General features: G+C 47.2%; 1 protein-coding gene across 1 annotated transcript; it reads left to right on the top strand.

Moving 5' to 3' along the window:
* Positions 1-3,712: 3,712 nt before the first annotated feature.
* On the top strand, positions 3,713-25,917 carry zhx3b (zinc fingers and homeoboxes 3b). Its single transcript, XM_083768260.1, has 8 exons — positions 3,713-4,088; positions 13,852-14,785; positions 16,272-16,382; positions 17,554-19,356; positions 20,633-20,983; positions 21,626-22,054; positions 22,480-22,963; positions 24,375-25,917. Exons 2-8 carry the CDS (start codon positions 14,045-14,047, stop codon positions 24,383-24,385), a joined length of 3,930 nt encoding a protein of 1,309 aa, XP_083624386.1. The 5' UTR covers positions 3,713-4,088; positions 13,852-14,044; the 3' UTR covers positions 24,386-25,917.
* Positions 25,918-26,323: the final 406 nt, after the last annotated feature.

Here is a 26,323-nt window from a genome sequence, read left to right as displayed (position 1 = left end):
TTCGGGTCTACCAACATCATACCCCTCACTCAGGTGACCCAGCCGGGGTGATCAATTCCCGACTTACGTCCCAGTAGCTACTCTCGATCAGTCCCACTAGGGCAAAACCAGGGCCATACACTTCTGGCGCATGGAAGGACTAGGCTCTGTGGGTTGTCTCCTGTCAGGGCCCCTCCTACGTCTCACCAGGTCCACTCCTGCTCTCACCAGGCCCAGGAGCTGTGCGTTGCACCAGAGTCCCAGCACCAGACACTTCATTCAGGAGTGGTGGGCAATGGTTCCGCAGGGACATGGTGCTGCGGCTCCGCTTGCTGCTTGCATGGCCCTCCTAAAGGCCTCACCGAGGGTTGTTGGGCTTCCTCCTCACGGAGGACACAGGCTGGGGCGCTAACCCATACTGCTCACCCGGGTGCCTTCTACATTCAGGCTGTCACCCGTCTCTCCGGTGGTCACCAGACTATACCTGGTTGTCACATAGTCTATTCCTATGAGTCACTATAAATAGAAGAACTATAACAAAAAAATAAATCGCATGGATGCATATATATATTAGTATACTCTTCATGCATTTCTGTACATTTGTATATGCATCTCTGTTTTTTGTTTGCCTTCTAGTTTTAATATCATATATAATTATACATGTTTATGAGACGATTATAATGTCTTATAAGTGTGTTCATAATGCGTTATAAACATTATAATGTCTTATAAGTGTGTTCATAATGCGTTATAAACATTATAATGTCTTATAAGTGTGTTCATAGTGCGTTATAAACATTATAATGTCTTATAAGTGTGTTCATAATGCGTTATAAACATTATAATGTCTTATAAGTGTGTTCATAATGCGTTATAAACATTATAATGTCTTATAAGTGTGTTCATAATGCGTTATAAACATTATAATGTCTTATAAGTGTGTTCATAATGCGTTATAAACATGGGATCAACTCTTCTGTCACCCTTAGAAGAAATTACAGGAAGTGGCTCCCCCCAGTGGTGGAAAGTACAATTTATTTTCTATTCAGACTCATAGGCCAATATTGTACTTTTTACCACCATTATTTGAAAACTTTAGTTTAAAAGGCTACAAGTTACTTTGTAGATTAAGATAATTATTACAAAAATAAATGCACGAACCAATTAAGCCCTATTTTATACTTCATCTATTCGAAAAGGCCAAAAACTTAAAAAATAATTGCGAAATTGAGACATTCTGCATGAGCACTTTTTTTGATGCATTTATACTATTACTTACTCAAGTACAATTTCTAATTCAGGCCGGTTCTTGCATTCACAAAAAACATCTGTGTACTTTCTCCACTACTGAATAGTGGCTTTTTGATTGATTGATTGATTGATTGATTGATTGATTGAACACTTTATTATTATTTATTACTTATTATTATTTGCAAAGGGTATAGACTATACAGTTATGCATTAATGAGTGTGCTCCTGGACAACTGGACGAGTGTGCACAGTTGGATCAGTGAGGACTGCTCTAGTGGTTAACAGTCCATATCCACACATCATTGTTGATTCCTTTCATTCACCCTGCATGTGGAAATCTCTCCCAATAGATCTGCCATGCTCCAACACTGGACTCTTTCAAGGCTGCCTTGAAAACACACTTATTCTCTCAGGCTTAAGCCTTGATGAACATGATGAACTATATGCCATAATTATGGCATATACTAGGTTGTTGTTTTGTTTATTGTTTGTTTGTTGGTTATTCATTTTGTAAAGCGTCCTTGGGTTCATGAAAGGCGCTAAAATTCAAGCTATTATTATTATTATTCATATTTTCACATGGCTATAGATGTATGAAGATGCAGGTCTACAGTATGTTTAGACATATTTTTCATACAGGGACCAATGACCATATCAGATATCTAGGGCCATCCGCTGGGTATTTTATTTTAATGTCACTTTTATAGATCAGTGGTCTTCAACGTTTTTCAGCCCAAAGAAAAGACCAGTATTCATTTTGACAGCAAATTCTGATTAGTCTTAGTCTTTTGAATAACACCATTTTGTTTTAGTCCTATTTTAGTCATCTGAAATTGTTTAGTCTTAGTCTAGTGTTAGTCGACTAAATAAAAAAATGAATTAGTGTTCATTTTGATAGCTAATTCTGATTTAGTCTTATTAGTCTTTTGAACACACCATTTCAAAATCTAGTCTTTGCATTTTATTCTTAGTCAACAAAATGAACACTGAAGTACCCCTTAGCTGAGAGAGACAGAGATAACCCCCACTACAGATACAATTGTGTTGCAGATACAACTTTTTAATAGATTTAATAGATATATAGACTTGTTGCACAGCACTATTACTATCATGTTGGTTTCATGTGAACTTTCAGATATTTAACCAATTAAACCGTCTTGACCTTGACCGTCTTGACCTTTCACTCCTAGGCGTTATATAATATGACCTTTAGATCTGCTATAGTTAGTTGCTGCGAGAGAGCTATATGTTAAAAGTGGAGAATATCCCTAGGCCGGGGTCAAGTGGTTAATAGTCCCTCGAGAGGGGGGACTGATCCCCTTAATAATGATTAAAAGGAAAACCAATCACACAAAGATTTGGCAGGCCCCCTATAGTAACCCCCTAGGTGTCCCAGACCCCCTATAGTAACCCCCTAGGTGTCCCAGACCCCCTATAGTAACCCCCTAGGTGTCCCAGACCCCCTATAGTAACCCCCTAGGTGTCCCAGACCCCCTGAAGACCCCTGTTTCTTGACTCTTATCTCTCTCCTGTATACCTCTTCTGTGTACTTCTGCTATTAGACACCTATACATTTCCCCCCAGAGTCTGCATGCTGGGATCAATGAAGCTTTATCTTTATCTCATCCATCCTGTCTAGTCTTGATATTATGAAGATTGATTAGCCTAATATGTTGTTGAACAATCTGAACAGATTAACTTTAAGAAGGGTCACCTGGGGGACGTCTGTGTCTGCGTGTGTGTGTGTGTGTGTGTGTGTGTGTGTGTGAGACGCAACTTGGCCTGTTGTAGCGCCACCATGAGGCTGATTTGAAAACTGTCAAGTGGCATTTCTTCCTATAGTGGGAATAGGCAAGCCGTGGATATGCAGGGCTTGGGATACACTGCCATGTCTTGCATGTCTTCTCAGAATGCATTTCTTTCATGTGGATTCCAAGGGATTCGATAACGGTGTTCCTATAATTGTTTCCTATAATTCCTATAAAAGTGTGTGTGTGTGTGTGTGTGTGTGTGTGTGTGTGTGTGTGTGTGTGTGTGTTATTATAAGTTACTCCAACTGATCAATTTAATTGATCATGATAAATAATCGATAACTGACTAACTGACTAACTACAAGGCATCACGATGCGAGCCGCTGTGAGCTGTAGACTGCAGGCTGATCTTTGTGCAACACAGTTGAAAAGGTAATTGATAGAATAATTGCTATAGGAAAATTAAATAATCAATCCTATAGACTATCCTAGACTGCTGTATGTGATGATGATCCCTTGATCAATGCCATGCACATGACATGACATGACAATGGGGTGCAGCCAGACTGACTCACTTTCCTGCCCCTCTCCCCCCCACCTACCTATACCTACCCCCCCCCCCCCCTCTCTCTCTCTCTCTCTCTCGGTGTGTGTGGAGTGGTGTGGTGGAGCTCTCGTCAAAGTAAGTGACGTCGGCGTCACGTGGTGACGTGGGTCGCCTCTCCACCAGCCTCTGTCGGTACGTACGCCGTATTTCCCCCTAGTCCGCTCTCCCTCCCAGGCTAACACAGTCAGAACTCAGAACCAACTGATCAGACCGCCCCAGATAAACAAGAGGTGCTCTTTCTCTACTCTACGGGGCAGTACCACCACCGCCTGGGGGGACCGATCATCATCATCATCATCATCTTCACCACCCGATGGGAGAGGAGAGAAGCGAGGAGGGGGGCTTCCTTACACGGAAAAGTTGGCACCCATATTAACGCCCCACAACATCTCACGTTAGTTATTTGTAAAAAAGACATTAATTGTCAAAAACTTTTCTCTCTCTTTCTCTCCGCAACGCCACACGTATACGAACCGATCCAACCGGTCCAAGACAGGAAGGTGAGTTCTGGGGGGTTTGATGATATGTTGATATCTAATAGATAGATCTACATTATTGTATTGTGTTCAAATTGTTAACACACCCTTTAACAAAGTTGGCTATTATCGTAGCCTTATACCTTACGCGTTGCGGGCTTCGCAGTATACTGATCTGTCTGTCTGACCAGCAGCAGAACCAGCTGCATGTCGCTTTGCCTTAGAAAATGGCGACAGCGAGGAAAGGGGGGGCGACGAGTGGTTTTTTTTGGGGGGGGGGGGGGGGGCTCTGGTGTGAATGGTCACATTATTATAATAAACATAAGAGTAGCGATCCGTTGGGCGATCATAGCAGCCAGTGATCTGCTGGCTCGCAAAGGCGCCGCGTTGTGTTGTGTGTGAGCTTGTTGCAGATGATCTGCTGTTTGTTTTCGGCTAACGTGTTCAGTGTGCAGCAGTTGAAACATGCAGGGGGGGGGGCCTAGGTCTGAGCCCTGGGGGGACTCCGCACAACTTCTGCTTAATAATAATATCATAATGGATATTTATTATCGCGGAACTACTTGAGGCGCGCGAGAACAACATTACACGCGCGCCACCCACACTGTAAAGTAAACAGCAGCTCTTATGGTCGGTTTTCGGGACACACGTTATTATTCTTCCCCGAGATGAGGCACTTTGTCTTTGTGGCTTGTTGTTTCCACCACTTATTCTCCTGTCCCCGCATGGTTGTTATTAGAAACATGACGCGCTGTTTACACGTTTATTAATGCAGTCTGGTTGTGGTTGCTGCTGCTGCTGTGTGTGCGTGTGTGTGTGTGTGTGTGTGTGTGTGTGTGTGTGTTTTGTTGTTCACAGGCCCTGTAACGTTGTAACGTTTAGCGCCAGCTGTCATATGTCCATGTTAACATCTTGTACACAAACAAACCCCTGTGTGCTGCCATTTATTTGGTATAGCTCCACATGTATATCCCCCCCCCCCCACAATATCCACGTGCAGTGTCTTATTTAGCAATAACTGACTGAATACAAACGGTTGTATGTAGTTGGAAAAACTTATATACCAGCATCAATTTTTTTTTGTTGAATACTGTACATACTGTACATAACCCCAAGAGGGGTTCCCGTCCAGAAGGGTCATATTAACACCAAAAGGGGTTCCCTCCCAGAATGGGTTAAATGTTTTTCACCTATTTCTATTGGTACTTGGTGCCAAATTACAACAAGTTGTCTCACACAACATATAAGTAAGAGTAAAGACCATACTCTTATTACAGAAATCCCACAGTTCCCCTTTTGGTTAAGTTCTGAACGCTACTATAATTGATATTCCTAATAGTTTGAAGTATATGGCTATACTCTGCCAGATGTTTCTCTCGTATACAAGCTAGCTGTCACTGTTTGTGTGTCAGGCAGGCAGACACACACACACACACACACACACACACACACACGCACACACACACACACACACACGCACACACACGCACACAATTATAGGAGCACCGTCACTTGTCTAGATTATTTATCATGTCAACATTGTCATGCGTGTGCGGCTGCCTCCGGGGATTAGAGCAAATCTTTTCCCAGACAGCCAATTTGCGTTTGATGTCCATGTGATTCCGCAGCCATAGACACTGCAGCTTAATCCAGCTATCTATTCATCAGCCTGTGTCACAGCTATTACCCTTGACATTAAGCCAATTGCCATACCATTGTTGCTGATCAAAAAGATAGAATGACAAGTCATTCTTCTTCAGGGTAGAGTTGGGGGGGGGGGGGGGCTCTTAATCTTGGATCCTCCACCATAGATTTGAAGTTCTTTCAGTCATTTTGGGATTCCATAGAAGTTTAGCGTGTCTTCTATTAGAAGCATGTTGTGCAGAATAGCTCCGATCTATAGCCGAGGCTTGTGGAACGGCTGTTTTCGGTTATTTCAAACTAGCCACATGTTCTGAAGCATCTTCCATAAAACACTAAATGGTCTTGGACATTTCATTATAAAAGCACTCAATCAGTGATTTCTTCCCCTCGCTGGTGGTACACTGTATTTGGAACAGCAGGAACAATGTAACTAAAACATCATCGTCATTTTACATATCGTGTTAAAATTGTAAAAAGGTGTGTCACGGTGTTTACACAAATATCACATTTGGACTTGGTCATACAAACACTTTCAGTGCTGACATTTTATTTAGCTTTAATGATAAGGGTGTGTTATTGCATTGCCATGGTGACAGTCTGAGTCCATGTGGTTGTATATCTCTCTCTGATCAATCTCTCTCTGCTCCCTATTGTCTCTCTGCTTCTCACATTATCTTTATCTCTCTATCTCTTGCTCTTCCTGTCAATGTAAGTAATATTTTTGTTTTGGCATTATGCCTTGTTTGTGCCGAGAGTAATTCAATCGAGTAGAACAACAGGTTTTTGGCCCGATCTCCAAACTATCACAACATGAACCATGTTCGTGGATGTTGCTCTGACAGTTCACAGATCATTTCTTTGTTTTTGCTCACCTTTTTATTGTTTTGTAAAGACTTGGCTGGCCAGCTCATTGCTTAACCCATTTTGGGCAGGAACCCCTTTTGGTGTTAGCATTATGTTTTGCTTTAGATATTTAAAAATAGCATATCTACGAGCTCATAGCGCGCCACCGAGTGGCGCGCTATGAGCTTGTAGGTCTGCTATTTTAGAAAAATCGAAGAACGACTGACATAGAAACTTAGCTTTTTCAGAAAACTGTCATTTTCAAACAGACATTTTTAGAATCTGATCTCAGGTCAACATATGGCTAGTTTGACCACTTTGAATGCTCAATCTTCCCTTATTCTGTGGCAAACATATGGCGAAAATAGCCACTCTACAAGGTGTAGTGGACCCTAATATGGAACCCTGTGGGACCCCATTCAACTTAAGTAAATGGTGTTTTAGGTGAGTTGTAATTTCAAGCATTCCTTTGAGTCGGTGCTTGCTTGGTGAACAGGAACACGGTCTCACTGCTGGAATTTTACCCAAGGGTCTTATCTCTCTACCTGTGTTCCTAGACCTGTGTTCGCCTCCCCCCAAAAAACCTGTCCACTGCTAGAGCTCAAGTCTCTGTTATACTTAGACGCACGCTGGTGTTGCCTGCCGTAAATGGCAGATATGCATATGCAGTACAACGCAACGCGCCACGAATGCGGCACGTACGCGTTGCGTTGTGAGCTTGTAGATCTGATATTACACCGCCACACAACGGAGTATAAGCCAAGCTTCAGGCTCCGCTGAGTGGAAGGCAGAACAGTGTAGTGTGCTCCGTCCGGTCCCACGTCGTCCAGAGCAAGCAGCTTTGGGCCAGCACTCGGCAGCACAGTAGCAGCCCTGCCTCTAGTCTGCTCTGCCTGGCTGGTTAACAGCCTGTGATGTCAGCCATTTTAGGTTGGACACAGAATAGAGCATGGTGCTGGCTCCGCCATTTTTTTCTCTCCCTCCCCTTTCTTAACAGCCCAATTTTAACGCCTGCACTGCCAGTGGCCACAGCAATGCAGCCTTTCGCAACCCACACGACAGCCGACAGCCGAGCCCAGTCCCGCTCCCTTGACCTGGGAGCAGCCACAACGGGACTCCAGGGCCAACAGGCAGGCGAATTAATGGCATTGTAACTTCACGCCATCATTGAGTGGTTTTCTTATGGTTACTGGAATTGGGTGAAAACTTAATTTCATTCATTCAAACCTTTATTTATTCTCGGAAGACATTGAGGTCACCCTCATTTGCAGTGTCGTCGAGAAATGGAACGACCGAACGTGGGAGGTTCTTCTTAGGCCATGGGCATCGGCAGAGGTACACATGGGTGTTGACTGACGGTGAAGTCGGTCAGAGCTGGTAAAGTGTGGGCCTAGGATAGTTGAAAGGGATTTGTACAGAGAACACGAGTGGCGAATGGTTTGTAATTTGGTATAGAATTGATAGTCGGGTCTCTGGACTCTGTAACGTTTTGTCGGTTAGCGGCGTCTCTGAAAGGCGATGGCATGCGTTGGGGCTGGAGCCCTGCATTGTGTGTCCCCGTGACCCATTTGGCCTCCTGAATAGAGGGTCCGAGCTGCAGTGAACCGAGCCAATGTCCAGCAAGAGAGCCACGGGGAACTGACGGACAGGGCACGCTAGTCCAGACAGATGTCTCTGGACAGAGATTCTCTAGAAAGGACGGACAGGGCAGGCTAGTCCAGACAGATGTCTCTGGACAGAGAGTCTCTAGAAAGGACGGACAGGGCAGGCTAGTCCAGACAGATGTCTGGACAAAGAGTCTCTAGAAGCACTACTGAGTGAACAGGAAGAGAGAACTCCACATTGGCCTCTCGGGCCAATGGCGTGCAGTGGCGACAGCGACCACACCTAGCTGGGGAGACATGCACACCGCGTGAGTGAGCGGCTGAAATAGGAGCAGGGCAGGGACTCTCCAATCACCACTCACACACACACACACACACAGCGCAGTGTGGAAAAACAAGCCCTGCTACAGCCAGGGACTTGATGGCATATGTGTGCATGTTTAGGTGTGTAACTGTGTGTGTGTGTGTGTGTGTAGGTTAGTGTAACTGTGTGTGTGTGTGTGTGTGTGTGTGTGTGTGTGTACTGAGTCTGCACACACGCGTGTGCCTTAGAGAAATGAGCTGGGGAGGGTGGGGGAGAGGGGAGAGGGTAGGAGGTGGTTGCCATGGGTACAGTAACACACCAGTGGCGCTGCCGACCCGTCTCACTGGGCCGAACTTGTTCAGAGAGCGAGCGAGGGAGGGGGGAGGGGGGGGGGGGGGGAGAAAGAAAGGAGGGGGAGAGGTGGGTGTTGAGGCAGGGAAGGCTTGGGGGGGGGGGAGTAGAGGAAAAAAAAGAGGGGTGGAGAAGTGAGGAGCGGAGCAAACATGGAGCCATGGAACAAACAGTGCAAGAGGTGTACAGCTATTGCACAATGCACACCTATCGTCTGGTTCTCAGAGTGGGGTCCGGGGGGGGTGGGTGGGTGGGTGGGTGGGGGCGGGGAAAATAAGGGAAAAAAATAAAATAAAAAATAAAGTAAGCCCAATTTTATTTACTTTTTATGCAAATAAATAATTGACACAGGTTCTCTTAATGTTCCCTGCACAAACCTTTTCTGCGGCCAAATACGTGCATATCGTCGGCTGTTGGGGCGGAAACCTCTTATCAAGATTTTGAAAAATAATTGTGTTTTTTTCCATAAATTAACGCCCTACTTGATCTACAGCGTCACACAAAGGCATCAAAAGTAGCACATCCACAAGCTCGGAAAAACGTGGCGCGAGTTTCCAGCTGGTAGATCTGCTACGTAAAACAAAAGTAATATATATATAATATATATATGAGGTTTCCACACGACGACAGAGACGATATCATTTTGTGGGACATGGGGAAATGTTTGACAAACACTGCTCTGTCTTCTTCGCTTCTAACATTTTGTTGCAGACGGGAGGAACACTGACAGACATTCAACATTCCTCCAGCATCTCTCAGCAGAGAGAGGAGTCGTTTTGTTCAAGGCGTACGTACGGGGGCTCGGCTATTATGCAGCCAGACTATTTCGAGCTTTAAGGCTGTATAATGTATGTGTGAGTGAGCGTGAGTAGGGTTATTATTGGCCTCTACTCGGAGGATATACAGCGTAGGCTCAGACCCAGTGGTTGATTGAAGGCCGTGCCACTCAGTGCCATGGATGTTGCGTTGGATAATATAATGTAGGTTGCGAAGCGAGGCGCACAGGACAAAAACACTGTGTGTGTGTGTGTGTGTGTGTGTGTGTGTGTGTGTGTGTGTGTGTGTGTCACAGCCGGGGCGGGCAGGCTTTTCTGCTTCTCTGTGTCACACAGGAAAATGGCCGCCTGCCCTCAACAATCTCTGTAAACAAGCCTCGCACACAGGCATGCAGGCACCCACCCCCGCACACCACACGTAGTCGCAACACACTATCGCTCGACTGGGAGAAAGAAAAAAAACATCACACAGGAAACCCACGCGCATGCGAGCGGCTCACACAGCCACGGACACAAACACCACTGTCGTCAGCAGCAGCAGCACGGCGAGGCTGTGCTCAACATTTCTGACCCAAATTGGGAGTTTTTTTGGCCGATGGCCTCATAACTGTAGCAGTGAGTCAACAAGTCAACCCCGTCTGAGCCTGGCACCGCCGACCGCAGCCAGCGCTGAGGCAAAGAGCTAACCCACTTCAGCTCACCTATATAACAGCCCAACCCGTATGGCTCTGTCCTCACCTGCGTTGGGGCCTTCCTTGCGGAACAGGTTTTCTTTTCAAGCCGTGTTCTGTGCGTGAGGCTCTTTTTGCTCGCTGAGCCCAGGAAGCAAAAAAGCCCCAAGTCGTTACAGATGATCAGTGCGGCGAGTACCGACTGTGTTGTGCTTTGGATTTTGAGCATACCATAAGTTAATCAGTCAGTCGGTCACCGAGAGTCGAGAGTCTGCTTTACAATTCTAGTGCCTTTCGTTTTTGAAGGCATTAATAATGGAATTGTGTTGTAGCTTGTGTTGGCGCTCTTTAAGTTGATAGTTGATCTTGTTTTGGATGGGATAGTGAAATAGACAAACATACTCTCAGGTTGTGTCCACTGGCTGAAGCGCTTGGGGTGGAACATTCCAGGCTTCGCAGTGCAGCGAGGAAGGGGTGGGGGGGTGGGGGTGGGGGGGGGGTATAGGAGGGAGGGAAAGACTCTGTGATTGTAGTGCAGTGTGTGTGTGAGAGAGAGAGAGAGAGAGAGAGAGAGGGTGCGACGTGCGTACTGCGTAGAGGAGCGGGGGTTGGTATGATGGGGTTGTGTTGGCTCGGGTGGGGTTGGGGGGGGGGGGGGGGGGGCGGGGGTGGTATCAGGGCAGAAAATTCCTGGCTGAAACACCTCAGTGCTTCCTTCGCGACAGTTAACACCCCCTCTCCTCTTCTCTTCTCTTACCCTCCTTCCTCTAACTCTCACCCCAACCCATGCCGCCCATCCCCCACAAACCTCTCCCGTTCTCTCCCTCTCTCTCTCGTCTTGTCTGAGCCCCCCCCCCCCCACCCCCCCACCCACCCAACCGACTCCACGGACCCACGTGATGGATAGCTGGGACTGCCCACTCACAAGCCTTTGTGTTTGGTCACGTGACCCAGCCTGCCTTGGCAGAGCAGTGCCCCCTGATGCAGAACTGAATGGCAGGGGGTAGGAAGGGGTAGGAGGGGTGCACAACAGCCCAAGCCAAGGGCAGTTACTCTCTCTGGGGGGTTTAGGGAGGGGGGGGGGGACAAGGGGGCATCACGTTCCCTCCACACACAGTGGCAAACTCCATTTTCTTGTTAACCCCTCGCACGCCGATCAAAGGCGCGCAGAGGTGCAGCCCACGCGGGTTGTTTGTTGGACGGAAAAAGAAAAGACGAAAGGAAACTATGTTCTACCCTTTTAGTAGCTAATAGAAACGATGTTCTACCCTTTTAGTAGCTAATAGAAGGCCAATGATCGTTCACTTTCTTTCTGGGTGGGATGATGGCGGCGCAACAATTCTGCCAAAGTTGAGGCTTTAGTGTTCAAACTCATCAGTGATGATGTTGGCGTCGAAGCCTGTCGACAGCATGGATTTCCCAACAGGACTACATTCTGGGACGGATATTTGACGAAACATTGCTGATCTACAAGCTCACAACGCGTCTCACAACGCTTGTAGACTGGCTAAAGAAAGGGAGTTGGTGTAGAGGGGACCCAAGTATAGACCCCTGTGGGACACACGTTTAAGCAAAGACTGAACCTAAAGCTTCTCCTAAAATATAGATTGATTTATATATACACTATTTACAGATCAAGGGTTATTACTTATTAGATCTCTCAAATAATTATAACCAGTATTTTAGACTCTGAGTGAGGGGGGAAAAGTGCTGTTTAGCCTGTGAGTGTGAGTGTGTGTGTGAGTGTGAGTGTGAGTGTGTGTGTGTGTGTAAGGGCAGTTGGAGAGCCCCAGTTCTCCAGTTCTGCGAGGGTTAACTGGGCTTTGAGCTAATGTACCATGACCTTTCTGTGGCAAAGCTAGGCTGTGCGTGTGCAGGAGTGAAAGAGAGGAGGGGGGGGGAGTGGAGGGTGCGAGCCAGCGTACTGTAGCCGTGCAAGAGCCTGTATGTTTGGATGTAGGAGAGCAGGATTAAAGTAAGATGGCTCTGACCTATATTGCTCACCTGACATAGATGGTGCTACTGTTGTATTTGTAATGCCAAAAGGTGAGATGTTGTCAGACAATGGTTTGGAAAAATGTAGCCTTGCACTATGATTCCGTTTTTCTTTTACACAGGGAAAGAATAGATAATTTCAGAGCGGGCTTGTCTACAAAGTACAATACGAGCCGTTTGGTGCAGATTCCTTGTTTTATCATTTTATAACGAGCTAGTTTGAACTTGGACCCGGCTCTTAGGGGTTTCCGTTGCAAGCTCAAGTGAGACTTTGAGCTTTGGCTCCTGTGTGTGTGTGTCGTGTGGCGTTAGGCTGCTGCGGTGTGTTTGGGAAGTGTAATTGCCCCTAGAGCTGTCCTCCTCCAATGCATCACCAACCAACACCCACCCAGTCAGTATGGAGGGAGGGAGGGCCTGCGTTCCTTCTTCACAGGAAGAGTCGCCATTTTGTGGAGGAGAGACGGCGGGGTACTTAGAATACAGGTGAAGTTTGAATTCCCTCCTGTAAGATTCATGACCGCGTGTACATTTAATTAGGTGTGAATGCCACCTTAACAAAACAATGTTTTGAGTCTATTACTTGCGCCAATGCGTGTTTTTCCTTAAGCAACAATGGATTATAGTTCTCAGTCATGACTGATTTCAGTCATTTGGAAGCGTGTCATGAGCTTGTAGATCAGCTATTTCCAGTTATTCGTTATTTTAAGATTACAGAGTAATAGAATTGGTCAAACTAGCAATAGAATACATGTATGTTCAGAAGCACCTTCCATAAAACCATAATGGTCTCGGATATTTCCTGTCTAGTTTATACACTGTGAAAAAGCTTCAATAAAAATATCCGAATAATAATAAAGTAAAGGTTAAAGCCTCGTTGAATGACGAATGATACCTAAACTACCTAAACATCATAATTCTTATGTTTCACCAATAACACAATATGGTCTCATTTCACGCTGCTTCGCATTGCCTGACAAAGCGTTTCATCCGTGAGATTTTATTTTGCTTCATTCCATGTAAGCAACACTTACACAGTGTGTATTTTCTTATAGCAATCTTTGCAAGGCTTTGGCTGTTTGTGTAACTGTGGAAGCTCTGCATTAAAAAGAAGTACGCGCTCCTGTAACCCACTCTGAGGGGGTGTGTTTGAACGGAGGGGAAGTGAGGGAGAGAGAGAGAGAGAGGGACAGAGCCGTGTGGGGGAGGGGAAAGAAGGGGGCAGACAGGAGCTCTCCCAAAAAGCCTTTAGTGAAGAACTGAGACCCTTGGTTTGAGTGCCCTCATAAAAGAGATAGCCTTGAGTTTCAGGAGAGCAGGGGAAGTGAGAACGAGACTTAATTTTTATTGAAAGTCGAAGGGAGGATTTTTAGAGGCTGCAATAAACATCCTACACGGAGTGTCATTTTCTTTTTTACTTTTCGAGTTCCAACTGGGATTTGCGCAGTACGAACTCAAACCTCGCTGTCAAAGTTGTGTTCTTATCGGAAGACTTAACGGGGGTATGTGCAAGATTGGTAAGCATATTTTACAATGAGGAGAAAAAAAAGATTTATAATGACTTGAAAATTAAACACGATTTTCTTTTCTCTTCATTCCCAGATTTGTTCCCCCTGCATTGCAGTGAAGGAAGTTTAGAGTCAACGACAACAGACGTGATGTCGCGTTGCCATCTTCTCCCACCTATGGCTGGCCCATAGCCCCACCAGGAACCACCCATTTTCTCAGTCACACGCATCCCCCGTTGCGCAGACAGTCACTCAACCAGCCCCCCCACCCACCTCCTGGCCACACCATGGCCAGCAAGAGGAAGTCCACCACGCCATGCATGATCCCTAGCAAGACCATGCACCTCCGGGAGGAGCTGGAACAAGGGCCCCCCGTCCTCGTTCGCCAAGGAGGAGGAGGCCGACAGAGCCCCCTCGACCTGGGGTTGTCCTCAAACAAGACGGAGTCGGGGGACCACGGCAGCAGAGACGGCGCCGGCACCTACACCTGCAGGCCGTGCAACTTCGAGACCCACGACCTCAACCTGTTCCTGGACCACGTGTACAGCGGACACCCCGACTTCCGCGCCGACCCCAGCTTCCTGTGCGTGGACTGCGGCGCGTCGGCGGCCAAGTTCGAGGGCCTGGCGCTGCACAACGCCCGCGTGCACCCCAGCACCTTCAACACCACGCTGCAGCTCAGGAGACGGGACCGCAAGGTGGTGGTGGAGCAGCATCTGGTCATGGGGACGGACGCCACGGGGAAGGACGCGGAGATTTCCATCACCAAAACCCCCATTATGAGAATGCTGAAGGGCAAGTTCGAGTCCCGGAGGATAGCGGTGCCTCACGCGGCCTCCGACGAGGAGCTTCACTCCGGCTCCGCTGCCTCCCGAGAGTCGGAGAAGAAGGAGACGGCTGCGGTGACGGTCACACACGTCCCTACCATCGTCCACAACGGTGCCACGACGAAGGTCTCTCTGCCTTCGGCCATCCAGATAGTCAACGGCTCCGGGGCCCTGCCAATGCTCAAGACCGCTATGACACAGGTTGGTACCGTAGGTGGCATGGCCCACGGCTCTCCTTAATTCTCTCCTTAACTACTTAAACCCCAGCAGCATCCATCCATGTTCAGGGAAAACCCTTTGCAGAGAATGGCAGATCTACAAGCTCTCTAGTAGATTGGCTTTCCTGTGAAAATATTTAGCGAATGAAAACAGAAAATACACTAGTATGAAGCCCTGAAGAACTCCAGTCAACCATTTTGGTTAAAGGGGATGTACGTGTTTTGAAATACCTATGTTTGAGGGGTGATATCCCCTCCGATGCCCAGCTTTCTGGGTTTGTGTGAACAAAAACATTGGCAGATCAAACCCCATAGCAATGATTTGATTGACAAAGTACATATTGAAGATAAAAGTCAGGGCAGAAAAGTGAAGACAAAAAGTGCCAAAAGTGATTTGACAGGACTTTTGACATTTTTGATGATTTGATTGGTTGAGCACGGAATGTGATGTATGATGTATGTATGATGCACCCCTCACTTCACACAGGTGTGATTTTATTGAATCGAATTGGAGCGACAAATCCACAAAGATCATTTATCAGCTTTATATAGTTTTCCAATTCTGTCTTCTCATTTTGTCTTTTTGTTTCATCACTTGAAATTTCACTTCCTGTATGAGTTCTCTCTCATCTGATTGGATAGAATTGGAATTTGTATTTATTATTAAAAAGCTGGAGAGACGACCCCACTATTATAACAAAAGAAAATATTATTTAATCAATGCATTAGGTCTCAGTGGGGTTCCTCGAGGGGGTCCCACATGGACCCTTACAGGTCTGTAACTCTGACACTGTACAAATGGTAGACATTTGAACACTATCAGGCTTACAGTTTGTGTGCCCTTGTATTCTTTCAAAATAGCAACGTGGGGTAAAAAATGATTTTTTTTTCTCCCTAAGACGTGTACAGACGTCTTGGGCACACCATGGGATAATTCCCAGGACGTCTGGAGGCAACTTGGGCACAAATTGGCCCATTCTGGACGGGAACCCCTTTTGGTGTTTTAACCAAGCATTTTGTTATACTTTAGCTATTGAAAAATAGCAGATCTACAAGCTTACGAGCTTGTAGGTGTGCTATTTTTGAAAAAATCGTGAAAATGCGGCACAAATCTTTGAATATATATTCTTTGAATTCTTTCAGAAGACTTGTTTTTTATTTTGACGTCAGGCCTAAATTGGGTTAAGATGTGTTTTGAACTGTGTGTTGTGGTTGGTCCAGGGTTAAGATGTGTTTTTTCATTGTGTGTTGTGGTTAGTCCAGGGTTAAGATGTGTTTTTTCATTGTGTGTTGTGGTTGGTCAAGGGTTAAGATGGGTTTTGAACAGTGTGTTGTGGTTGGTCCAGGGTTAAGATGGGTTTTGAACTGTGTGTTGTGGTTGGTCCAGGGTTAAGATGGGTTTTGAACTGTGTGTTGTGGTTGGTCCAGGGTTAAGATGGGTTTTGAACTGTGTGTTGTGGTTGGTCCAGGTGGTGTCTGTGGTCCAGAGCAGGCTCCAGCAGACGGCTCCCATCACGGTCTCCTCACCCAGCATCTCCTCTGCCTCGTCGCACTCCATTTCTTCCAAAAACCTGCCCAAGGTAATTCATTGTGGCTGATAAACAACACGTGAGGCTGTTTGACTTATGTACAGTCGTGCAGTGGTTTTCATGTTAAAAGAGAATTCCGCAGTAGTAATTTTCTGACGTTAATATATCCAATAACGAGTGGTACATGTGAAATATTACATAACTTCCAGAGCACAGTGCAGCGCAGCTCGAAAAAAATATTTCTTTCTACACTTTTTTTCAGCTTTTGTTGTAGATTATCGTCTTACAGTACAAACATAACATTTCCATTGACAATGAATGGAGTATTTACGTCATATGTGTCTGAGCAAATCAGCTTTTTTCGTCCTACACAAACATTAAATTGACAATGAATGGAGAATTGACGTCATGTGTGTCTGAGCAAATTGACATCATGATGATGTACGATGATAAGAGCGCCCCTCACTTTACACTGGTGTGATTAAAAATTATATATATAATGACCAAAGACGTACAGATGTGTTTTAACACCAGTATAGGGACGCTACGGTTCATCCAGTTAATCTCATTTCAACTAGCGCCCCTCAGAAATGTGTGTGGATTATTTGGGGGATTTAGTCAAACCGCAATAGTTAATAGTTAATTTATTTTTCTTCATATTTTGTAACAAAAAATAAAGATGTGTGTATCTGGAAATCGACTAAATAGATTAAACAATGCATTCATCAACAGTACTAATGCATGCTCTGCATGTGTATGTGCAGCAGTGCTGAATGAATCAACAGATTACCATGAAGAGGAAATGTTCAACATGAACATTGTGAAGCTGCTTTGCATGTGAAATGGGTCAAACATTATTCTGCACCCTACAGGGCACCCTTTTCTCCTCAAGAACATTCTGATGACAATCTGCAATTCCAGCTGCCTCAGTGAATATTTGAAAACAATTTGACTGTGTTAGAAAGATAAAGAATTGTTTCTTTCATTGTGGTCAATGTTAAATCATAAACAAATTGTCTGTCTGGTGGAAAACGGTAACATTTTCAGGAGAAGATGTTTCGAGCTCGCGGACCCACTACTGTTGATGGTTTTGTGTGACGTTGTAGAATAATAAAAGTAGGGCATTCATTTACCAAAAACACAAAAAGTTAAAATATGGAGAGGTTTCTGCCCGACAGTGACAAAATAATGATCTTATCATTCTTGTTCTTTATCACAACAGGTGATGATTCCTCTGAGCAGCATCCCCACGTACAGCGCGTCCATGGACTCCTCGTCCTTCCTGAAGACCTCCTTCAGCAAGTTCCCGTACCCCACCAAGGCCGAGCTGTGCTACCTGACCGTGGTCACCAAGTTCCCAGAGGAGCAGATCAAGATCTGGTTCACGGCGCAGCGGCTGAAGCAGGGCATCAGCTGGTCGCCCGAGGAGATCGACGAGGCCCGGCGGAAGATGTTCAACACCATCATCCAGACGGCGCCGCCCAGCTCCCACCAGCACCGGCAGAACCACGGCCACCACCAGGCCCAGCACACCTTCACGCTGCTGCCGGGCCATCTGGGGCCCGGGGGCATCCCCCACATCCTCCAGGGCTCGCTGGTCAGCCAGGGAGGGGTGATCGTCACCCAGCCCATGACCATGACCAACGGCATCCAGGTCAGCAGCACGCCCATGGCCCTGGCCGTCACGCCCAAGCCCCAGGCCGCGGCTCGGCCCATGATGCAAGCACGGCCCGCCGCAGCCCTGGTGGCGGATAAGGGCGTCAGCATGGTGGTTGGCACGGTGGGCAGCAGCAGCAGCGGTGGGCACAACGTCATCGGCAGCAGCGGCGGTAGCCGGAGTGGTGGGTCGGTTATCAGTAGTGGCATCTGTGGCATCAGTAGTAACGGCAAGAGCAGCAGTAGCATTAGCAGTCACGCTAGCGTCATCAACCTCAGTCTCGGTCGCAGCAACCACCATAGCAATACCAACGGCAAAGCCAGCAGTGTCAACGGTAAGCCTAGCGGCAGCAGCGCTACTGTCGCGGACAAGAGCAATAACGCCAGCAGTGCAAGTGCCGCTAAAGGCAGCTGTGAAAAGAAAAACAACGCCATCAACAACAAGACCAATAATACCAGCACTACTAATAAGAGCAACAGTGAAAACAAAGTTCACACTGACGTTAAAAGCAGCACGGACAGCAAACCTAACGATAGCAACGGCAGCAGAACTGGCGGCAGCGGACAGAAGAGCAAAGATGTCATTAGCAGCAGCAGCAACAAAAGCAACACCAGCACCAGCACAGCCAGTGTCCCCACAAGCACAGCTCCCCGAAGCACCCCCACACCCCCCACCACCACCACCACCGCCGCCAGTAACTCTCCAGGCATCCAAATCGAAGCCGCTTCCTCCCCTGTCCCCAAATCCTCATCCCCCTCCCCCGCTGCGGCTCCCTCAAGCGGCACAGCGAGCTCCCGGACGGCCCTCCCCAACACATTCCTGGACCCCAGCTTCTACAAGGGCAAGAAGTCCCAGGAGCAGCTGCTGGCCCTTAAAGACAGCTTTGTGCTCAACCAGTTCCCCAACCAGGAGGAGGTGGACCGCCTCATCTCCATGACGGGCCTGACCGTGCGGGAGGTCCGCAAGTGGTTCAGCGACCGGCGATACCACTTCCGCAACCTCAAGGGCTCCAAAACGACAACGCCGGGCGAAAAGACCAAGTCCGGCTCCGAGACCGGCAGCGCCACCCCTATGGACCTCTCGGATAGCAGCTCCAAAACGACCCAGCAGGCCTCTGGGGGCGCCAAGACGCCCAAGCAGGACTCCTCTGGCGGCGCCAAGACGCCCAAGCAGGACTCCTCTGGCGGCGCCAAGACTCCCCAGCAGGCCTCGGCGCCCAAGACGCCCCAGCAGGCGGGCTCCTCCGCCCCCCTCAGCCCCCCTCCCTCTCAGACGCCCACCTCTCCCTCCACGCCGTCCCGTCGGGCGCCCAGACCACCGTCTCCGGACTTCACAGCGATCCGCTACAAAGAAAGGGAGCCTCACCAGGTGAGACTCAAAGCTTTTTCTATGTAAATCAAATGGTAAAGCCTTTTTGAGGAATGTGCACTCGGAGCAGAGCGTTGTTTTAACCACAGCATTTAGACCCTACATCAGGGGTCTTCAATGTTTTTCAGTCCAAGGACCCCTTAGATCAGGGATGTCAAACTCAAATACACAGTGGGCCAAAATAAATAAATCGGTACAAGTTGAGGGCCGGACTGTGTTTCAACACACGGGCCATTTTTGGGGAGAGGGGTAGCTGAAAGTTGACCACAAGTGATATACTTTCACTGCTAATCAATAGTGAAGAGAAGACGCATGCTTGCCAAAGATAATTCATTCACAGGCCTGATTTGGCCCCCGGGCCTTGAGTTTGACATATATGCCTTAGATAGTCAATGAAACTATCACCAATGTATGTTTTTTTGTTTATTTCAGAGTTTTGACCACTGAAACCATCAATATTTAGTAAACTTTACCATATGCTCTGTACTTGGTTTGCTCCTTTTTCCCTCTACACCAAACCTCTTTGCCGAAAATAGCTGATCTACAAGCTCACAACGCCTCGCAGCTTGTAGATCTGCTATATTTTTGGCTAATGTTCCCCTTCAGAATAGGGATTATTCTAGGGTTCGTGTGGTTAATGTAAAAGTTCCAAGCCGGGGCGGGGAGGACGATCGTTGTTGCTGTGCTAGTGACCCTATGGGCGGGGGTGGGGAATGTTGAACGGGAGGGGTAGGACATCCTCCCAGGGGGGGGTCCTCGTTGGCAGGTCAGCCAGTAGGGTACGATGTCAGAAGTAGGAATCTGAATTGCCATAACGACTCAAGCCCATCACACACCGTCTGCGACCGCCGCGCGTCAAAACAGCCGCCTCCATTATTTTCAATGAACCTATCGCACACCGGCTCCGTCCGTCGCGGCGCATCGCCTGGCGCGCCGATAGAACCAGTTCTATTTTCCCAGTCGGACGGAGCCGGTGTGTGTTGGGCTTCAATCAGATAAAATGTTACGAAGGAGAAAAAAAAGGAAGTTGATTAAAGTACTTTTTCCTGGCTGTTCTTTTTTCTTTTCTTTGTCTTTTAACCCGTTTTGGGGCGGGAACCCCTTTTGGTGTTAGCATTATGTTACGCTTTAGCTATTTTTGAAAAATCAAAGAACGACTGACATAGAAACATAGCTTTTTCAGAAAACTGTCAGGATGTAAGAAGACATTTTTTAATCTGATCTCAGGCCTAAATGGGTTAAACTATTGTAATAATTTCCTATTCCCGTTGTCCAGGTGAGGGCGCTAGAGGCCAGCTTCGCCCAGGACGCTGACCCCTCCGGAGAGGAGGTGGACCGGCTGCGCACCGAGACCAAGATGACGCGCAGGGAGATCCACGGGTGGTTCGCCGACAAGAGGAAGCGGACGGCGGTGGAGAAGAAGAAGGAGGACGCGGAGCGGGCGGCGAGGGAGGAGGAGGACATGCTGTTAGAGGCGGCTGGGGGGGTGGTGGGGGTGGGGGCGGTGGGGGAGCAGAAAGGAGAGGACGGCTCCTCCGGGGTGGGGGTGGGGGAGCACAAAGGAGAGGACGGCCCCCCCGGGGAGCCCAAAGTCAACCCCATCAAGATCAATCTGAAGATGCTGAAGGTGAGTTCTGGTCATTTCGTCGACTGAAACTACGACGACAAATGTTGTTTTTTTTCACTGACGAAACCTAAATTAAAACTAAGCTATGGTGACTAAAACGATGACTAAATATACCTCAACAAATAAAAAACTAAATGGACTAGTGGAGAAGAGAACCAGTAGAACTAAGACTTGTCTTAGTTCTAGTTCACAACCGGTCTACAACCCGTGGTGAGCTTTGTAGATCAGTCGGACAGGAGGTCCGACTGATCTACAAAGCTCACCACAGGAGGTAGAAGAGCAGGAACAATATTACTAATAGTAACCGTGTGTAAACACAGTTTTTCAATCGAGATATTCAAGTAGAGAGTAAGAGTTACTAAAGCAAAATGAAATATTTCCATTTCTTGATATATATTTCTACTCTATGATTATATTATTATTATTATTATTATTATTTACAGATTGTGAGTTCCTGGCTATGATGAATATATAGTCCTTTTAACATCTATGATTCTGAAATGGGCCTTCTGCATAATGAATAAGTTTACTTTTGCTACTTTAAGTTGACCTAAGTAAGTTGAATACAGGCCCTTTTTGACACTGATATTACTACTTTCTTCACTAAAGTCCAATAAAGCGTCTTTTCCCCCCCTGCTGAAGGTGACGGAGGCCAACGGAAAGCCGGAGGGTGACGGCTCCTCCTCGGACAACCCCGCCGCCGCCCCGCCTTCGTCCAGCCCCCCTCCCCCGTCCACCACCCCGAAGTCGCCCAAACCTACGCTGTCCCCGAAGCCCTCGCCCGCCGCCCGGGGCAAGAAGACGGCGGAGCAGCTCCACCTCCTCAAGCAGGTGTACGCCCGCACGCAGTGGCCCAGCGCGCCCCAGTACGACGGGCTGATCGCCGGCACGGGCCTGGCCCGGCCCGAGGTGGTGCGCTGGTTCGGCGACTGCCGCTACGTGCAGAAGAACGGCACGCTGAAGTGGCTGGAGGAGTACCAGGACCTGGTCAACGAGGAGGACTGTGGGAAGGGCCACGTCGCCGTCCTCCAGGCACACCTGGACGCCAACGGAGCGCTGGATCAGGCACAGGTACGCCTCCTTCCTGGAGAAATTAAACCCTATATAATACTGTAATTCATTGACCGGGATCCCCCAGGGCTCTGTACTTGGTTCCCCTGCTTTTTTCCCATCTAGACCAAGAGCCCTATCTTGCTCGCTGCCTTAAGGCTCATACATAGTCTGATTTATCGGTGGTGGGGTGACCACCGAACTACAACATGACGTCACGAGCCGCGGTGAAGAGCAAACCACCGCTCCAGCCCTTCTCTCTGTTTTTACTCACCACCGCTCAACGTTATTTCAGCTCCGGTGGTCGATCAGCTCACCACCGGAGCGGTGGTCACCTCACCACCGAAAATCCAGACTATGAATAGACCTTTACCCCTTATGCCCTGTCATTTTGTTAATATTTCGGCTTGGATTTCATAACATGAGATGTGCGTTTTACATTCCAGGTGGAGGAGCTGGCTAAGGCTAGTAACTTAACAGAGGAGCTGGTTCGACACTGGTTCTCCATCAAGGCTGCTGCTGCTGCTGCTGCGCTATCCCTGGATAAAGACACTACTGTTACTGCTGACGATAGGACAGGATCCGATTCTGAAGCAGCTCTGCCGGGCTCCGATAGGATAGGATCTGAAGAAGCCACTCCCCCGGGCTGCTCTGATAGGACGGGATCCGAAGCCACTCCCTCGGGCTCCTCTGATAGGACGGGATCTGAAGAAGCCCTTCCCCCGGGCTCCTCTGATAGGACAGGATCCGGCGGAGCCGCGACGCCAGAACCACAAGGCAGCCGAGGAGAAAGTGGGTCGTCGTCCTCGTCCTCACCTGGGCCGCCGCGGCAGGGAGAGGTGAAGGAGGAGGACATTGAACCGTCTGTGTGTGGCGGCGCCACGAAAGCACCGGAGGAGCAGAGAGGCAAGACTGTGACTCCTACTAAAGGTGAGCGCGATGCTTCTGTACCACCTGCTGCTCACACTGCCTGGGGCAACCTGGCAACGTTGTTCTACCTTTGATGCTCTCTGTGTCTCATCACAGCTATGGCTATACATGCAGCAACTATTTAACAAAAGAATGAATCAGAATTTGATTCGGCCTCAGGCATCAATAGGTTAACCACTTAACCCATTAACCCATTCTGACCTGAGATCAGATTCTAAAAACGTATTCTACATCCTGACAGTTTTCTGAAAAAAGCTATGTTTCTATGTCAGTCGTTCTTCGATTTTTCAAAAATAGCAGATCTACAAGCTCATAGCGCGCCACCGAGTGGCGCGCTACGAGCTTGTAGATCTGCTATTTTTCAATAGCTAAAGCATAACATAATGCTAACATCAAAAGGGGTTCCCGCCCAATATGGGTTAAGACATGCTTGCGGCTTGTAGATTGGCAATTGTTCAATATCTGAAGTATAAATTAGGGTTACAGTGTTAAAAGACCCCACTTTGAGAACCACTGTTCTATACCAGTGGTTCTACAGAGTTGGACGGGGGTCTACTATTCAGAACTCAGAGCTAAGCCGTAGAGAGTATAAAATAGTTTTGTCTTCAACCCCAAACCACACCAATGGGTCGAGACGCAACGAAGCGGTTTTAGCGTTCGTCGCAGCGGTGTGATATGTGATATGTTGCACGTCGGCGCATGTCGACGCAAGTGATTCAAATCAAAGGAGCTTTATTGGCATGAGAAAATGCTAGTTATTTTTGTCCTCCACAATAGAATAGAAGATTCACGTAAAACAACAAAATAAGGAAAGCCAGCCTTTGTTTTTGTGCACGCTTGGCAGCACTGTGTCGATGCTGTGTGCATTTAGCTTAACCACTTTCACTTTGGCAAGAGTGGTTAAGCTTTGGCAAAAGCCAAAGCGAAAGCTTTGCAACACGATGCATTGCAAGCTTGTAAGAGCTGCTATTTCCGCTGAATGTTTTACCTCCAGAATAGAAGGTACGCTAGAGTTCATGTATTTAAGTGGTTAAAGTGTTTGCCCAGAATATTTCGTTTCACATTGTGTTCATCGATGTTAATACATCATCACACACACACTCACTTTAACCACTTTATGCATTTCTATGTTTGATAATCAAAAATAGCAGATATTCAACCTCACAGTGCAAGCTATTACTTCTGCTAATTGAGAAATTTCAAAAACGTTGAATCATTTTGATAATTATTCAAAACAACTCTTCTCTTCTGGGGGTCCCTGGCAGAAAACATTTTCAGATGGGGGTCCACTGCCAAATACAGACATCAATTTAGTATCCTTGACTTGAAAAGGTTTGAGAAGAACTGTTGTAGTCACGTGACGGAATGTGTTCCTTTCTTTATTAATTAATGTACATTTATTTTGCCACAGGAACAGACTGAAGAGGGAAGAAGACCCTTGCTGTAGCGGTGGGCCTAATTCTCAATGCAGGTGGTCTTTGTGTTTGGGGGGGTGGGGGCGAGGGGGTACAGACAAGGCAGATGTGATTGTAACAAGATCACAGTGAAAATGGACCTGGACAATGCTCCCACCTTTACCAATCCTTCTCTCACCCCCTCGAGTTGGCCATGACCCCACCCTCTGTCTCTCTTTTCTTTCTCTCACTTTACCACTACGTGAGATGGACACTAAAAGCCTACAGCCCCCTCCTCTCCCCTCTCTCTGTCCTGCGACGTCTACCTCTCCCCACTCTCTCCCTCACAGACAGACACAGTATCCTCCTTCTTCCTCCCAGCCGCCATTTTCCCCTTGAAAGGATGTTCAGGCTGAGTGTGAGGCACAGGACTGAGAGAGGGAGGGAGGGAGGGAGGGAGGGGGAGAACTGGCTGTGCTTTGCTGCCGTGTTTGTTCCGCCTGCCTCGCTGCGGTCGGAGGAGGGGAGAAGGAGGGGGGGGGGGGGGGGTTGAGGGTACTTTTGGTGGAGGTGGAAGAAGAAGGAGGGAGAAGTGTAGAGACTGGATTGTGATTGGGACGGGGTCTCAACAGATGTTAAGAGGTGATCTCGTCTCACACTCCCGACTGGATGTCGGATATCATCGACCAAGCCCAACTCTCTCGGAATTCGAACTCTTATAGCGACGAGCATTCTGTTTGACAGAGAAGATATATTTTATAGGTGTTTTGGCAGTAAGACACAAAAACTGCACAAGAATCATCCCACTTCAGTCCAGGGTGCTTGCCCAGGCCTTAAAAAGTAAAACAAACGAACCCCTTTTTCCTGTTGGTCATCTCCATATTGCTTTGTCCTCCTGGTTTTTTTTCTGAAATAACGCGCTTGTCGACTTTCATTTCACGCCCAGAACTCTTTGTATGTACGCGCCGGGCGACGCTGTTCATGTACGCAATCAGGTGAAATCAGCACAGCACTGATATTTTGATAGGTGATCACTCACAAATCGGACTTAAAAGCCCTGACGACGTGCAATGAAAATAGCCGATCGACAAGCTCACAAAGCATTTTGCAATCGTAAAGCGTTGTAAGCTTGTAGATCAGGTATTCTTTCCGCTTTTTCTTTTTTAAAGATTTGCCCAAAATAGGAACACTGGGGTTACTGTGGTTAGGTTTGTTTCTTTGTACATACTCTTTGTTCGGGAGGACATAAAAAGTGCTTGTTTGATATGGACATATGTGTGTAAGACTGTCATCCAAAGAGGGCAAGCACCCTGTTTGTCGGTGTCTAAACGGAAAAAGCAAAACCAAGGTGAACACATTTGACTGACATGTTTGTTTTAGCATCAAGTGCTTCAGTACGTAACTGCTGTGTACGTATTATTTCTGTTTTTATGGAACTTTCTTATGTAATAAATTTGACTGTAAAAGGATTATGAACTCTTCTTACAGAGTTCCTATCCCTAGGCCTGTTGTATAATTTTTACAGATGTTATTTGCAGAATAAAAACACAATGTAACAAACTTGCAGCAGACATATTTCTTTCTATCATACTAAAACACAAGGCTTTACTTGTTATGCAAGTGTTCAATTTGAGGGTTATATATTTAACATGCTAGGAATTCTGTGCGACTGAGCAGTGCACTATGCATGAAATACTGTTCCCTCCACAACTCAAGTCCAAAGCTCTAAATAAGCCAACCATATCATGTAGCCACCAACACCCAGTGGCTGCATTTCTTAATTGTCTTTTTAGACGTTATTACTTGGTCAAAACAGGGAGAATATGAAACTAGAGGGGATGGCTGACACTGAATGCCTTCCATTTGGGGAGTGGGGTAGTGTCTTCTAGCACCCTCTGGTGGACATATTGTAGCATGCAATACATACTGCCAGACAACACAAAACAGCAATACAACACGAATTCAG

This window comes from Protomyctophum parallelum (assembly GCF_964188405.1).
Source record: "Protomyctophum parallelum genome assembly, chromosome: 7".
Taxonomy (NCBI): domain Eukaryota; kingdom Metazoa; phylum Chordata; class Actinopteri; order Myctophiformes; family Myctophidae; genus Protomyctophum; species Protomyctophum parallelum.
The sequence above is the reverse complement of the archived record's forward strand: the minus strand, read 5'-3'. Positions and strand labels throughout refer to the sequence as shown.